General features: G+C 34.0%; 4 protein-coding genes across 5 annotated transcripts; 1 reads left to right on the forward strand and 3 right to left on the reverse strand.

Moving 5' to 3' along the window:
- Positions 1-266: 266 nt before the first annotated feature.
- LOC116338309 (serine/threonine-protein kinase 3) lies at positions 267-2,901 on the reverse strand. The gene is made up of 3 exons (XM_031763461.1): positions 2,504-2,901; positions 1,603-2,393; positions 267-1,539 (listed from the first exon to the last, which is right to left on the reverse strand). Exons 1-3 carry the CDS (start codon positions 2,608-2,610, stop codon positions 659-661), a joined length of 1,779 nt encoding a protein of 592 aa, XP_031619321.1. The 5' UTR covers positions 2,611-2,901; the 3' UTR covers positions 267-658.
- Positions 2,902-3,129: 228 nt separating this feature from the next.
- LOC116338308 (transportin-3) lies at positions 3,130-7,980 on the reverse strand. The gene is made up of 6 exons (XM_031763460.1): positions 7,452-7,980; positions 6,231-7,310; positions 6,001-6,167; positions 5,449-5,915; positions 4,414-5,377; positions 3,130-4,333 (listed from the first exon to the last, which is right to left on the reverse strand). The coding sequence occupies exons 1-6, from the start codon at positions 7,569-7,571 to the stop codon at positions 4,273-4,275; spliced, it is 2,859 nt and encodes a 952-aa protein (XP_031619320.1). The 5' UTR covers positions 7,572-7,980; the 3' UTR covers positions 3,130-4,272.
- Positions 7,981-8,192: 212 nt separating this feature from the next.
- LOC116338310 (gamma-secretase subunit Aph-1) lies at positions 8,193-9,671 on the reverse strand. Its single transcript, XM_031763462.1, has 3 exons — positions 9,161-9,671; positions 8,923-9,096; positions 8,193-8,813 (listed from the first exon to the last, which is right to left on the reverse strand). The coding sequence occupies exons 1-3, from the start codon at positions 9,380-9,382 to the stop codon at positions 8,490-8,492; spliced, it is 720 nt and encodes a 239-aa protein (XP_031619322.1). The 5' UTR covers positions 9,383-9,671; the 3' UTR covers positions 8,193-8,489.
- A 335-nt stretch (positions 9,672-10,006) lies between these two features.
- LOC116338311 (glia maturation factor gamma) lies at positions 10,007-12,571 on the forward strand. 2 transcript variants are annotated; one of them, XM_031763463.1, is made up of 4 exons: positions 10,007-10,203; positions 10,266-10,389; positions 10,468-10,558; positions 10,763-12,571. In XM_031763463.1, the coding sequence occupies exons 2-4, from the start codon at positions 10,387-10,389 to the stop codon at positions 11,083-11,085; spliced, it is 417 nt and encodes a 138-aa protein (XP_031619323.1). In that variant the 5' UTR covers positions 10,007-10,203; positions 10,266-10,386; the 3' UTR covers positions 11,086-12,571. The 2 variants fall into 2 exon arrangements, with proteins under 2 accessions (XP_031619323.1, XP_031619325.1); XM_031763465.1 differs by having other exon boundaries at positions 10,024-10,131.
- Positions 12,572-15,473: the final 2,902 nt, after the last annotated feature.

The raw sequence follows: 15,473 nt of genomic DNA on the forward strand, positions 1-15,473 counted from the left end.
GGCAAATACCATTCGCACAAGATCTGTTAATTCAATTAAGGCGAAAACGTCATATTCACATATATTACATATTTTTCCATAACCTTTAACTACTATAGCCAGCTTTGCCAATAAATTTGCTGTAGAAGTTGATATTTTGTTCATATTACTTTTTACCAAATTATAGTCATGACTGCAGTCATGGAATTGAATGAATCAGTCATGGACAAAGTAACTGAGTTTTATTTGAGGTTATATATCAAATGAAAAATTCGTCCACTGAAATATTCTTTTTTCTTTGAAAATATGTTTCTTTATTCTATTAATCTTAGCCATTACAATTGTGTTCTTTTCGTTTCATTCTAAATCTCTATTTAAAGAAAAACATGCGTGTGAGAAATCGAAATTATCTCCCTTCACTTGGCAACATACAAACAGAAAAAAAACAAAAACTTCACGTATCAGTGAAAAGATTGTGTTACATCTATAGCAGTGCTATTTTCGCAGCGTTTAATTCATAGGCGTTATTTGTGAATAACCCATAGGACAGCGACTTTATGGTACAATTCCAAACGAAATGTTCAAATTGTAGAACAATAGACTTAAAAAAATAGCACTGCGAAAATGGCACTGCCAAAGCTGTAGCCACAATCTGGTCACTGATATAAATCAATAATGTTTAAATCTTGATCAAATTATTGTTCAAGTTTTGTTGGCGTTTCCGTTTGGCATCCATGGCATCCAAAATAGGCTGACGCTTTGACGTATATTTCCGATTGAGCTCTTCAATCTCGCGTTCCATTTCAACGTCGATGTTGTTCAATCGCTGTTGCAAATCGTCAAAACTGAGAAATTTGATAAAGTCTGAGTTCAGTGCGATATCAATGTGTTGTTTCGTTGAAATATGTGGCTGATGCATAATTGCATTGTTATCAATGCCATCGTGATGTACCAAATGTGGTAAAACTCCCATTTGCATTGGGAGTGCTGGATACAATTGTGGTTGCTGTTGATGTATTTGAATATGACTTGGACCAGGTATATATTGTTGTTGATGCACTCGTACATCTTGTACGATTTGTGGTTGATGTTGAACATAACCGGCATGTGGTTGGGCTTGTGCAGCAGCAACGGCATGTTGTATGGCCTCGGATTCAATTGGCGATGCTGAGGCTGGCATCATTGCAACATCGGCAACCATTTTGTTTATAGCCTCGGTTTTCTTGCGATCAAAATGATCCAAGAATTGTGGTCGATACTTTTCTTTATCGGGATCGGTATCATGTTTCTTCATTGTTGAGTCCTCCGAATCTGAATTGATGACCATTGTGCCTAAATTTGAGGACAATTCCACCATTGTACCGCTGTCCGGTACAAGTGTGCCACAGTCGGTGTGCGCAATCATTGTTCCATCGTTCGTGTTACGATCAGGCACCAAAGTGCCTGTGTCCGGTGGAAATTCCTTAATTGTGTGCGAATTTTGTTGATCGTCATCGTCGGTTTCGTCGGCGTTCGTTTGATTCGGTCGACCTTGTGCATTGATAGTCGTTGGAGCCATACCTATACAGATAAATATATTCAATTCATTTGTTTTGAAAATGAAATAATACAATTCACACTTACGACTCATTGTTTCACGAACGTTGTGCACCTCAACCACCATATCGTTTAAAATGCTGCGTGGCTTTGCATTCTTGATGAATTCATGTTTCAATAGATCACTGGCTGTGGCACGATCTTCTGGATTTTTAACCAAACAAAGCGATACAAAGTCAATGAATTCGGTTGACCAACGATCCGGTTCTCGAAATGATGGCGGCGGTTTTTGTGGAATCATAAAAATTGCACGCATTGGATGAATATCACCATAAGGTGGTTTACCTTCGGCCATTTCCAATGCCGTTATACCTAATGACCAAATATCAGCAACACAATCGTAGCCAACTTCTTCAATAACTTCGGGTGCCATCCAAAATGGTGTGCCAATGACTGTATTCCGTTTGGCCATTGTATCGGTCAATTGACCGGCCACACCGAAATCCGCCAATTTAGCATGACCCTCCGAATTTAATAGTATATTACCAGCCTTAATATCACGATGAATTTTACGTCGTCGATGTAAATACTCTAAACCCTTAAGTGTATCACTTAAAATCGTTGCAATTTCATCTTCCGACAAAGTCTTTTTTCTCAACCGCATTATGTCCGATACACTGCCCGCCCCACAATATTCCATGCAAATCCATAAATCACATTGTTTAAAATAGCTGCCATAATATCGAACCACATACGGTGAATCGCATTGTTGCATGATTGAAATTTCCTTAATAATTTCATGTAGATCCGATTCGACCGGCACTAATTTTATGGCAACCACAACACCGCTCTCTTTGTGTATCGCTTTGAATACGGACCTAAATTACGAAATTAAAAAATTTTGTGGGAGGAAAAAGAAAAACTAATAAATTTGAACTGTTGTTAACAGAATACGGATGAATTGAATATTAGAATTTGAATATCAGACCCATATGAACCTTCGCCCAATTTAAATAAAATATCAAACACCTCTTCCGGCGGACGGGCAAGACTCTCTTCCGACAGTAATTTCTTTAATTCGTTTTTGGAAGACATGTTTTTTTCTTTCGTATTGATCTTTTCTTCACTTTGCACGAGACACTTTTCTTATTATTTTGTGCTCTCTTCTCTTCTTTTTTATAAATATGTGATATGTTGTGTTTTCTTTTGCACTGTATAGCCTATCGGTATTTCACGTTGTTCATTTTCTTTTATTTAACCAAATTATTTTGTCACTTTATGCAAAAGATAAATACTTAAATCTTGATTTAATTATGCGAAAGACCTGCAGTCTTTTGTGTTTGTCTATTGTCTTTTCATTGTAATCGCTTCTTGGTACAGAATTTATTTTCGGTATGACAGTTGTGTGTGGCAGACAGCGATAGAGCGAGACAACCGTATGACCGATTGTGGTTATGTCACATTGTTGTTTGTTTCATTTGAACTCAAGTAACCGTTTGTCATAAAAAGAATGAAATAGAAAAATAAATCAAATACAAAATTGGTCGGAAATTTTCAAAAGATGAAAAATTACAAAATCAAAAAAATATGGCAGGAAAAAGAAAAACTAATAAATTTGAGCTTTTGTAAAATTGGTTTTAATTAGTAATTAATTTTATTCATTTTCAGCCTATGATACAAATTTTACATGAGATATCTTGGTATATATCATTCATCTTTCATATATTCTTGTTGTTAATCTCTCCAGCATGACAATCATTCGCAATGTATTCTTGGTTGATATTATCGCACAGCGGCACCGCACACCATTTTACAAACACCGAATCGACACGAAAGATAATTATTTTTTGGACACACTGTTTTCATCATCTGATGACTATTTGTCATTCATCTCAATACATGTTATAGCATATTCCACACAAATCGGTTGATTCTCTTAGATTCTACATCGGCAAATATCGTGTCAAATCTTAAATTATGTTTTGTTTTTTGTTGTTGTTAGGTTTTGTTTATTATTCATTCCAAAAAGATTTAAATCAACAATTTTTCCGCTGGTTAATTAACGAACTTAATAATGACTGTTCGTTAGCTGCTGTATGTGTCAAAAATTACAAAAGAGTGTATCTTACTTTTGGATTTTTTTTTTACATTTTCTACCTAAAAAAAATGTCGCGTCAATGTGTGACACTGACCAAATTTCTTAATTTTTGTTTCGATTTTACTTCTACATTCAAATTAATGGTTTTTTCTTTAAAAAAAAAATCTTGTAATTCATCTGAAAATGTATCGGGCAAAACATATTTTTTTTAGTATTCTCGCTAATACATAAATTTATGTATGAAAAAAATGCATGTAATATCCATCATAATTTTGTTATGGATGTATCAGTTCACGTTTACATTTGAAATAATTGTTAGGATACTTAATATGCCATATAATAAATGTTACATTGTATTGAATTGCAAACGAATGTTAACCGTTGTCTTAATTTGCTAATGTCGATTGTTCTGGATGAAAAAAGAGAAATAGTAGAGGAAAAATGTAGATATAGATTGCTGTGTATAAAGTAAATGCACCCTAAATGAGCAAGCGTGTGTGTTTGGTTTTCTTTAAAATTAATTCTCATTGAAATTTGGCTAGATTCGTCCCAACTCATTCTCTCTCCTCTCCACTCTCTCTATCTCTTTCTCCCTCTGTTGCTTTCTATCTGTGACGCTGTCGTTGTCTCTGAACATGATCTCAACTAATTTCATTTATTTATCTAAAAAGTCGGGTAAAATCTTTAAGCGCATGTGATATGGCTTTTGGAGTCTCGGATCTGAAATGAAAATAAAGCGAATTTTTTAAAAATATATTTTCCATATCGAATGGTTTGATTTAAAAGTGCATGTTACTTACCGCATGACATTGTTATGGAATTCGTCAAGTTGTTGAGCTGTGGCATGTGTCTTTGGTAGTGATTCGACTGCCGTTCGTAGATTATCGCTCAATTGATGTGCATCGATCTCTTTAATTTCGTGAAAAACATCGGCCACATCCGAAAGCATGTATGAGTGTAGATAATAAACGGATGCCTGAATGAGATTTACAACAAGCGCTTGACCATGCTCTTGTACAATTTGACGAACGAGTTGTTGTTTTTGTGCATTGAGTGCATTTATTACCAAATTGCCATTGTTATTTGTATTATTATTATTGCTATTGCTGTGATGATTTTGTTGTGGTCGTCCACAATTTAATAAACTATAGAAGAATTTCATCACAGACAAATTAGCATCTTTGTGGTCAAGTGTACATGATAATAATGCGCATTGTATGATCGGCGTTACGATGGGACTTTGTAAAAATGGAATTGGGCATCGTTGCAGCAAACGGGCACACAACCGGAAGAAATCGTCAACGGTGTCGGGATTATTTTTTAAGCCATTTTCCATTTGAAGTCGTGTAAATGTTGGTTGAATGAATGCTTCCATCATTTGAAGCAGACCCCGTGTGCAATCGTCGTTTACGTTGGCAAATTCATCGACAAGCACACTACCCAAATATAAGAAGCAACTGTGCTGATGCGTTGCATACAATTCAATCATTTGTTTAACTAGTTCGTTTAGCAAGGGGGCCGCTTGCTTTCCAATGCTTCGAATTGCATACCGTATGCATCGGCATACACGTTCCATAATTCGACCTTCGGTTTGGTATTTACTGAGTATTTCAGAGATAATCGGCCAAATTTCACATAAAACAGCCATACACGGATGCACCTCATTCTCTCGAACATCGGGATTTGTGTAACGTATTATTGCCGCTAATCGATCCAACCAGAAACTCGGATCGTTTCGTAGATTGTGCTCTTGCTTACTGGCACCTTTGTGGAAAGGAAGAAAAAAAATTGAAAAAAAATGGCATTGTGGACGCTTGTTCAGTGTTTCTACTTACTTGTTCGTTCGGCAGATGAATAGTTTTGATGTAATAATAGTTGACGCAATGAGCCTAGCTGATACGAACACAACTCTTGTAATGGCTGGGTTATTTGATCCAATGGCAATCGACCGATAATGGTTGATATTCCTTTCAGTATGTTAATCGATGAATCGTTCGATATTTCATAGGTATCAAGACTTTGTGCGATTTGCAATAAACCACTCAAGTGTGGTGTCATTCGTGATTTACATGCTGTACAAATTTGCGTTAAGGCTGATGCTGCTGCGGCCGCCAAACCATTCTTTTGATTCAATGAGTAGAGCAAAAAGTTGAGCACAGCTTGCAATGACTCCGGATGATTATCGATCCACTCGCACAATTCACCCAACAGCATTATCGACGTGTAACGGAATGCAATATGAGTGTTTTCAGGCAGGTTTAAAATGGCCTCAGCTACTTTTGGCACCACATCATTTTCATCTCTGTTAAATAAAGACGACAACAATTTTCAACATTTAAAAGTGTTCGGACTTTAAATTCAAAATTGTTTTTGATGATATTACTTACGGTAGAATGTTTTTCCCCACATTTTCCATGACATAAAGTGCAGCCTCACTACTTTCCCATGTCGTATTTGGCTCTTGTAATAGCATGAACATTTGTTTGAAGCAATAGCTCGATCCAACAATAAATACAACGTCTTTGATGACATCCGAGACTTTTCGGCGGAACTCCTAAAAAAACGGCGCGATGAAAATCAGTGTCGTTTTTAGGTCGTAAAACATTCGTAAACTTACCGTAAAACTGTCATTTTCATCAAGCAATCCTTCGTGATCGGGTTCCATTTGCGATAGCTTATACAGACTAAATAGTAATCGTTCGATGTATGATCTAAAGTGCTTTGATAGTTCGTCATTGTTCTTCTGGTACAGTTCTTCGCTCAAGCGATACCAGAATGAGAATGTCAGTTCGGCCACTTCGTAATCATAATGGCTTATGCAATTCAGTACCAAATCCAATGATTGAATCGAATAGTGTGGCTGTTGTTCGAGTTCTGTGTTAATCATTTTGTCCAAAAATGATTCGGCCAAAGTGGTGAAAATGCGACAAAAGTTCATTGCTTTATCGATTTCCTCCTGTGCCACCGACATATGGTATGCCGTTTCTAATTTAACCACCTCTTGCATTATATTATGCTCAATATGTGGATGATTATTTACCTCAAGACATTGTAAAAATGAGCATAGTAAATCTGCTGCGGCATCATGGACTTTTATATCAGTTTCCGGATTGTTAAGCAGATTAAAACTTTCGGAAACAATGACATTGTTGGTCGTATCGCAAACATTAATTGCATGTGAACATATCCATGATGTAAAACATTTAACAATGGTCAACACTTTGGGTGGATTCGCGTGCGCAAAATTCGTTAAACTGCCGACCAACAATTCAATTACCGTTTTTGAATTTGATTCCAAATGCTTTTGGATTTCATCACGTCGATTTGCGCCCAAACGCAAATTTCGTGAACTGATCTCCTCCGGAATCAATGAAAGCGTATTTATCAATGGCCACAAACTGTTTTCATTCCGTGATAACCGTTCGATTAAATCTCGTACCGGCTCTTTCCAGCGTGACATTAATAGCGCCAGGTCGGCAAGTGCTAAACACAATTGTGTAACAATTATCGAATTTGTATCGATTGTAATTTGTCCAAGATGTGCAATCAATGAATCTCGCAACGATACATGAGCTTCATCTGGTAATTCATGGAAGGAATTTTGGATTTTATTTCGCATCGTTTGGGCTGCAAAATAGCACGAATGCAAATCTCGTTTTTGCTGCAGTAATTCGTCCGCTATTTGCCATGAATAGACCTATTTTTGTTTTGTAAATTGAACGAAGAAAATTTTTTTTGTAAAGTGTGGTTATGTCGATTGTTTTTCCTCCAAAAACTAAATGAAATCGCTTTGTTTGCACGAAAAATTAACAAATATCTAATTGATTGAATTAATTACCGAATTTTGTAATTGTTCCAGCCATTTAGATGCTTTCTCTTGTTCAACAGTGTTTGTATTGTTGTATAGTGTATAAACGCCTTGATAAACAGCCTCAGTTGTCGGAGGTGATTCCATCATTCTTTATGTCTTGTAGGCGATACTTATTCGAATTGAAACAAAAATTTACAACAACTAGTCTTTACTTCTTGTTTTGAAACTATCTTTTGAAAAAACACTTGAATTTTTGCGGAAAAATACACTTTTTCTCGATTTTATTGTAACAAGTGGAACAATAGAAAAGAAAATCCGGTTCACTTTGTTTATCGTTGATTAATTTCACTTTTTTTATTGTGATTTTTGGGCGAATACACTTAGAATAACACGAACGGTAAGTTCAACAATTTTTTTTTAAAGAACGAAATGTGTGCAGCTTTTAATTCACTGATTGCAAATGAGTAATTGTATTTGCTGAAATTGCAAACATAGTAACTTACATTGGATTTTTTTGTGTGTTACTGAATGCCCTATCGAATTCTGTCTTCTTCTTCTTCTTCTTCTTCATAACTAATATGTCAAAAAGTGTTGCCAATCACAGATCGATGACATCAAACGCAGCCATTTCTCTTTCGTTCGATCCCAAACAACATTTTTTTTGAACAATTCTGAAACAGTTTTTTTGTTTTTCATTGAAAAAGTCTAAATAAAATTGAATTTGGATTTTGTTCATGAAATTTGATTTTTTTATTACATTTAGACGACTTTTGAAATATTTTTTTGTACTCAAAAAATCGCTATACCATCAAAAGAAATACACATAAACTTATTACATCTAGAATGGTTAAAAGAGTTAATACCTAAAGTCGAATTCGATTCATTCATAATCGAAATGATACAAACACATCCATGAATATGTATTTTTATCGCTTTTTTTTCTAAAATGATAGCTTGCTGAGCTTTAAAAAAAATAAGTGTGGATAACACTCGGACGACAAACGAGTTCGCAAGTTGAACTGAGTTTTTTTGTTGTTGCCCTTATATAGAAGAAGATCGTTGTTGTTATTTACATGTGATGAAACGTGTGAACGAATCTTTCGTGCCACCCACGACACGAAATGCGATTACGGCTGTTGCCACTGTGATAAAATAGCTTGTGGTCAATGTAAGCGTATACATTTGGTAGCTATTCAGCAATGTTATACAGGATACAATCAAATGGCTGACTATAACGTAGCCGATGTGTAATCGTGATTGGGTGTCGACGGCATTGAAGAAAATTACACTCCAAAATGTATGCAATAAAATCATGCACAATGCCTGCGCTGAACTGGTTAGCAAAAAGTATTGATGCCCTTCTAATAGACCAACGGTCGCTGGACCAACCTGAAACCGAGCAAAGTTCAATTTAATCGAGTGTAATAATTCAACAAGATTTTCTCTCAGTCATTCAGACATGAATTTAAATCCAAACGCCATTAGATTCATCACTTACCGAATCAGCCAAAATATTGACCAAAGCGAATGCTCCCGACATGATGCCAAATCCCAAGCCGCTGACGTAAGCCAAAATATGTTTATTCTCAACAATTCGCGAGTTATCCGAAACTAATTGTAGTCCGTTTTCTGTTTCACGTAAGACCCGGTAAATTCCGTATCGAAACGCCTCCTGCAAAACAAATCAAGTTATTTAGATGTTCAATTTCATATTTCAATTCAGTATCGTGACTGACCTGTATGATTATGGAAATCACCATTCCAAAAATGGTGACATCTCGAAGTGGAACGAATATGAACCAGACAAGTGATGATAATAATAGTGAACACAGCCATAAGAATGCGGCCGCCACTAGAATAATAATGCGAATTGGATCTTGTGCTATTGTCATGGTGAACAAGGCTAATGGTGGTCCAAATGCCAGAAAGGCACAACCAAAAAATTCGGGCAATGTCATTTCTTTGGATCAAAACTAAACTACAACGATACGGTTCCGATAATCGTTTTGTTATTGCGTTATTCGGGGTGTAAGTGATTGTTTTTCTAAAACTTTGCTCGATGGACTCAATTTAACAGAGCAATAAAAAAAAACTTGTACAAAAATTCACTGACTCCACTTCAACATTCTTATGAAAAATATAATATTGTTTTTGCGTTGATTTCTTTGTATTGAAGCAATGAAGTTATTTGTTTGAGTAGTGAAATGTAATTATTATTTTTTTCAAGTTGACGTTTTGTTATGTGTCATCGGTACGGGATCAAAATACATGAGACGCACTTTTGAGATTTTTCAATGTACTGGATGGAATTTTGGGGACTTTTGAATTAAAGAATGTATTAAATCTTCAATGAAACCTTCACGAATGTAAATGAATTTTTTTCTATCGGCAAATCGCCCGGATTTTTATTATAAAATGTTCTTTTGTTTGAATCAAATGAAAATGAATGAGTTTAATGTTGAGTGATAATGGTTACGCGCTCCAGTGCTTAAGAAAGAGACAATCGTATCGGTTGTGTGTGCGACCGAAACAATCTGTGCACCGTCGTACATATGGTTTTTGTTGTTTTCCAATCACAGCGGTATGTTTATTGCATACATGGAACCAAGCGAAGTGAGAAGAGACAGAAAGAAAAATACACAGAACCGATTTGTGAATCATTACTGTGCGCTGAATGGTAACATCGTTCGTTTTGGCTAATACGAAAGTGTGTATAATTGACATTTATTGTTGTGTATTTACTGTCCAACTTCCTTGTATCAAATTGCCAGACGTGAAAGTACGTTTTGATCGAATTTTATAGCGCCATAAATAGTCATTTGTTTTACTTCTTGCTTGAAGCACACATCAGACGTACATTGTCACATTGAATTGGAAAACATCTGATAAAACATCATCTGAGTCATTTGAAATAAGCATAAACAAGGAAGTGTTTGAAGGAAGAAACAAAAGAAACATCAAAATGGTAAGTGCAATTTGTGTTTAACAAGAACATAATGGAATTGTGTTTTACTTTAATTGATTTAAATTGTGATTTAAACAGAGTGACGCGATTTGTGACATCAGCCCCGAAGTAAAAGACGAATTGCGTAAATTTCGTTTCCGCAAAGACAATGCAAATTGTGCATTGATTTGTAAGTATTGATTCTATTTATAAACGGTGCATAATACATGTGTCAATGGAAAATTTTCACTTTATAAACGGTTTTTTTATCAATTTTGCCCGCCAGCTATGACGTTATTGTTTTTATCGCTTGTAATTGTTTTATTATCAATATTTCATTTTCTAATTCATTCAATTCTTGAATTTGGATCGTTTTTTTTCTTCGAAAAAATAGTAAAAGTGGATCGCGAAAAGCAATTGGTGTGCGTTGATGAGCTGCTCGACGAAATTTCGGTGGATGAATTGCAAGAACAGTTACCTGGCCATCAGCCACGCTACATCGTCTACAGCTATAAAATGGTTCACGACGATAAACGCATTTCGTATCCAATGTGTTTCATTTTTTACACACCACGTGACAGTCAAATGGAGCTGCAAATTATGTATGCGGGTTCAAAACGGGCTCTGCAGCGTGAAGCTGATTTAACACGAGTCTATGAAGTTCGTGAATTGGATGAGTTAACCGAAGATTGGTTGCGTGAGAAATTGCAACGCTAAATTTACCAAACGACCAATATATACATATACGTACTATTTTGCACAAATCGACAACAAAACATTTGATTAGAGAAAAAAAAGCAATTCCGTCACGGTTTGTTGATTTCGTTTTTATTTGTTGTGATGAGATGGTCATGGCCTATTTTTATCAGATAATTATTTCGTTTGGAATGCGAAAACTTGATTAACCAATACAATGTGACAATGCCTAACTAAATCAGAAAACTAAAATAGATTTACAAATATCTCCCATAACAGTCCCATGACAACACAATGAGACATTTTAATCGAGGCACGCATTTATATCAGAAACTAAAATGACATTCTTTAAATTTACAAAACGACACATGGTTACTTAGACTTGTAAACTTACTCTTTACACACACATTTGGTGTTCATAGAATTTACATTTTATAAAACATGATTGTTAGAGTAGTTTGTAGACAATTTTTTGTTTAAAATTTAATTGCCCCATTTTTCTTCGAGTATTTTGCGATATTTTGTGATTTTCATATGGAATGATATGAAATTAATGATTCGATTGATTATTAAAAATGTGTTCCAATTTCGTCAAATAACACGCACAAAGCTTCCAAAAATTTCCATAATTCAAGAGACTTGCGTCCAAATGTGCGAAATTTAAAAACCCCATTCCGTAACGGCAATAGAATTTCAATTTAGTAGCAAGCACAGATAAGAAAATGATGTCATAATAGTGAAATCTCCCGGAGAAAACCTGTTTTCGCCGAAGATTGTGCTATTTGATGTTTTTTTTCTATTATAGAAAACACAGTAGATTGCTTTTGTATTCGACGGGGTAATTACAGAAAATGCATTTTAATTATGAAGTATTCCATTCGGATATTATGTTTTCCAAGTGGCAAACGCCAAAATATTGACGACAATTTTTTATTTACATAAAAAAAACTATTCTTTATACAAAATGAGACTGGCTGCAAACTTGCCAGTTTTTTTATAATAACATATTCATTCACTGTACGATTAAGACATGTTCAATCGTAAGATATGAAACAAAAACTCAGGGAAATTCCACAAAACGAGAAAACAAAACAAATTAAATTGAAATAAAAACCATTTAAGTCAATATGTAAAAGGTCTAAATTGGAACGGATCTAATTCTAAATTTAAAGAAACGAAAATATTATATGCTCAAGTTTTACATGACCTATTTTTATGAGAACAACAAGAAAAAAAGAAAGGAATTTCCCACACAAATGTTCATTGAGATATTATTTCTTTACCACATTAAAATCAAAACCAAAAATGCTATTTTTTACCTTAATATTTAACGTTTATTCCGCGTTTTTTCTCTCTTTTTGTAATTAATTACGTACAAATCAATCAAAATCTTTGAATTTTTAAATGCATTTTCGTTTATTTAATAATAAAGAAAGATACATTTTTACATATATTAAGTAGAAGAGTAGAAGAGGTTCGATGTTGAATAAAATAATAGAGAACACAATATGCATTTGGTTTATTTTTTTTATTTTTGAAGTTATTGGAGCCAGCATCTCGAACACAGTGCTGTATATATGAGAAAGGTAAATTATTCAAATGTTTATTGTAACCTGATGGAATTGAATGTGTATCAAACATGATATGTTTGCTAGTATGGGATGCAGTTTGCTAAGTAACATTCTTGGCCTACGAAGTGGTGACACATACTTGTACTTAGTGCTAGACTCGATGAGCAACTTGACAAAAAAACCGAACAAAGAGCAAAATTACATGGCAGTTTTAAAAAAAACTGTTAAGTTAATGTTCAACCACGATTTTTGAATCCTTGTGTTTTGATTCTTTGTTTTACTTTTCTTTCGTGCGCATGCTTCAAAGCAGAAGTATAAATGTGCATTTGACAGCCTAGTCCATACATGCGTCCAAATATTGGAATTTTATTAGTTTAGTATTATAATAACATGATATATACAAAACTACACATGTATATTTTATATTTTTTTCAGTTTAAATTAGATACGATACATGACACGGAAAAAGTCCAAATATAATGATATGTTGCATGCATGTTCGCAAAGTAAAGTATAATATCCATATTCGGACTGAAATGTGCGGACTGAACCAAGAATTTGGGTTTGCGTGTGTATGTGTGTATGATTTTCAGATAGAACGGATGAATATCAGTAGATGCTTGGTTTGTATGTTATCATAAAACTTCATGACACACTGAGTGTTAGTTGTGTTTTTGTCACTTGCAATCCATTCGGGGATTTTATAGATTTATTCAGCCGTTTGATGGAACAAAAGCGTTAATTGAATAATGAATAAAGTAATTTTCATTCAATTCGTTCTTACGATTGCTTACTTATGTGACTGCACAACAGAAGTTGGAAGCTGTGAGACACCGTATGGTGTTCCATCTTTCAGAGATGAAGTTTGTGGCACAGATTTAGTAAGTTATTATGATTTTCGGGTTTTTAAGTGCCGTCGAGATTCAGAATATGGGAAATCTATAAACCTTCAGTTAAAACATGAATGGGGTTGTTGGTTATGGGAAAAAAACGGATTCGAAACAAACACACTTATTTATGTAAGTAAACAAGGAAATGATTGGAAGAATTGCATTTCATTTTTGTTGATATTTCGTTGCAGGTTTCATTGATTTTCGTAATTATGTTGATAGGCATATACATTTACATTTATCGTGCCATACGAGCAGTTTTGAAGAGGGAAAAACCGAATTCAATGGTTATGATATCATAAATTGAGAAGTCTTAATCTTTTTTTTGGATGGATGTCATTTAACAGAGAAAAACAGATACATGAATAATATTTTACGTAGTAAATTTAAAAAAACTTTCTACCAAATGAATGCCAAACGAATGAAAAATAAAATCTATTGAAATTAAAAGTATTTACACATTTTTGAAAATAAATAAAATTGGAGTGCCAAACAATTTAAATTTGTTTCGTTTTTTATGCTGAATTATACAATGTCCGACTTGTGTCAGTAGTTTGTTATGAATGATAGCGATCAATTGTCTTGAATGAATGTCGGCATATTTTCGGAGACATCGTTTCAATGAACATTTTATTTGAATAAATATTTAATTTTACCTTGTGATGACTCCATCGCTTTATACAGTTTTGAAAACTACTATCTCCTATTTCTCTCTCCTTCCTCTCAAATTTTTCCTTTATTTCTTTCTAAACTGATTTGATATTCTTCAATGCATTGCTGCAACACACGGTTACAAAAAAAGCATTGCACACATTTTTAGTTTTGCTTTTCAATTAATTTACTTTTGTCCACTTTACGAAAATATTTTAAGCTGATAATTCACTTTCCTTCTTTCTACTCCAATTCACGGAATTTATACACAAATGTTCCGAAAAATCCAATTGGAAAGTAATAAAAATCCATCGTTTTTCGATTTGAAATCGTTGGCTGCTGCTATGATATTACTTTTTGATGCACGGAAACAAAAATAATTTTCAACACAAAATGAAAATTAGCACTTAATTGATCTTCGTAAATCTGGTTTATATTGCAATATGGTTTTGGAGCATTATTCTTTAATCAAACAGCTGATCAGCACACGCTACAGAGTTATCAACGCTTATGCAAGTCAAGTGCAACAAGCGATCCTGACTATTGATATTCTAAACACACATGATACTGCAAAGCGAGTACGCAGAGAAAGAAAAAATGTGGTATTTTTAATTCAATTTTGGTAGATTTAATATAAAATTAACCAACAACGAATTAAATTTACCATTTTTGACATTTCTGAGGCATATTTTTCAAAAGTGACTATTTGTTGAATAAGTTTTACCAACTGCTTCATTACATTTACCAACTTTTCGAAACCACAGATGACGCTAGCCCATGTATTTGGTGAATGAAATGAAGCAATTGGTAAAACTTATTAAACTGATAGTCTCTTTTGAGAAATATGCCTCAGAGATGTCAAAAATGGTAAATTTAATTCGTTGTTGGTTGATTTTATATTAAATCTACCAAAATTGAATTAAAAATACCACATTTTTTCTTTCTGTGCGATTGATCATAAAATACTATTTTTAATCTTTGATTATGAAAGAAATTTCATTTTTTTCAATTTATTTATATTTGGAAGAAAATTGCAATAATGATTTGTGAATGTGTTTTTTTTTTTTGTATTTAAGTATTTTTGTATGCTTTTTTCGTTTATGTATGTCTTGTAATGCAAAGCTTTCGTAAATTGCAGTGCCTTGCAACAATTTTGCAACCAGTGCAAAATATTTGTAAAATAATTTGATATAGTGTTGAAACAAAGTAAGCGAACTTTTTTCATCTGATACTGAACTATTTTTCGATTGTTACAAAATTTTGTTTAAATATACCAGCAGTATTGAAATTTGATTTA

The sequence above is a fragment of the Contarinia nasturtii genome, unplaced genomic scaffold, assembly GCF_009176525.2.
Source record: "Contarinia nasturtii isolate CC-2019 unplaced genomic scaffold, AAFC_CNas_1.1 Cnas_scaffold_350, whole genome shotgun sequence".
Lineage (NCBI taxonomy): Eukaryota > Metazoa > Arthropoda > Insecta > Diptera > Cecidomyiidae > Contarinia > Contarinia nasturtii.

Excerpts from the sequence above, each read along its gene's own strand:
- LOC116338311 (XM_031763463.1), top strand. Across the intron at positions 10,559-10,762 it reads TGCAAATTGTGCATTGATTT|TAAAAGTGGATCGCGAAAAG; the intron begins GTAAGTATTGAT and ends TCGAAAAAATAG.
- LOC116338310 (XM_031763462.1), bottom strand. The coding sequence starts at position 9,382 with ATGACATTGCCCGAATTTTTTGGTTGTGCCTTTCTGGCATTTGGACCA. Across the intron at positions 9,097-9,160 it reads TGATTTCCATAATCATACAG|GAGGCGTTTCGATACGGAAT; the intron begins GTCAGTCACGAT and ends TTTGTTTTGCAG. Across the intron at positions 8,814-8,922 it reads TCAATATTTTGGCTGATTCG|GTTGGTCCAGCGACCGTTGG; the intron begins GTAAGTGATGAA and ends GCTCGGTTTCAG.
- LOC116338309 (XM_031763461.1), bottom strand. The coding sequence starts at position 2,610 with ATGTCTTCCAAAAACGAATTAAAGAAATTACTGTCGGAAGAGAGTCTT. Across the intron at positions 2,394-2,503 it reads TTGGGCGAAGGTTCATATGG|GTCCGTATTCAAAGCGATAC; the intron begins GTCTGATATTCA and ends TTCGTAATTTAG. Across the intron at positions 1,540-1,602 it reads CGTTCGTGAAACAATGAGTC|GTATGGCTCCAACGACTATC; the intron begins GTAAGTGTGAAT and ends TTATCTGTATAG.
- LOC116338308 (XM_031763460.1), bottom strand. The coding sequence starts at position 7,571 with ATGATGGAATCACCTCCGACAACTGAGGCTGTTTATCAAGGCGTTTAT. Across the intron at positions 6,168-6,230 it reads ATGAAAATGACAGTTTTACG|GAGTTCCGCCGAAAAGTCTC; the intron begins GTAAGTTTACGA and ends CCGTTTTTTTAG. Across the intron at positions 5,916-6,000 it reads GTGGGGAAAAACATTCTACC|AGATGAAAATGATGTGGTGC; the intron begins GTAAGTAATATC and ends TTTATTTAACAG.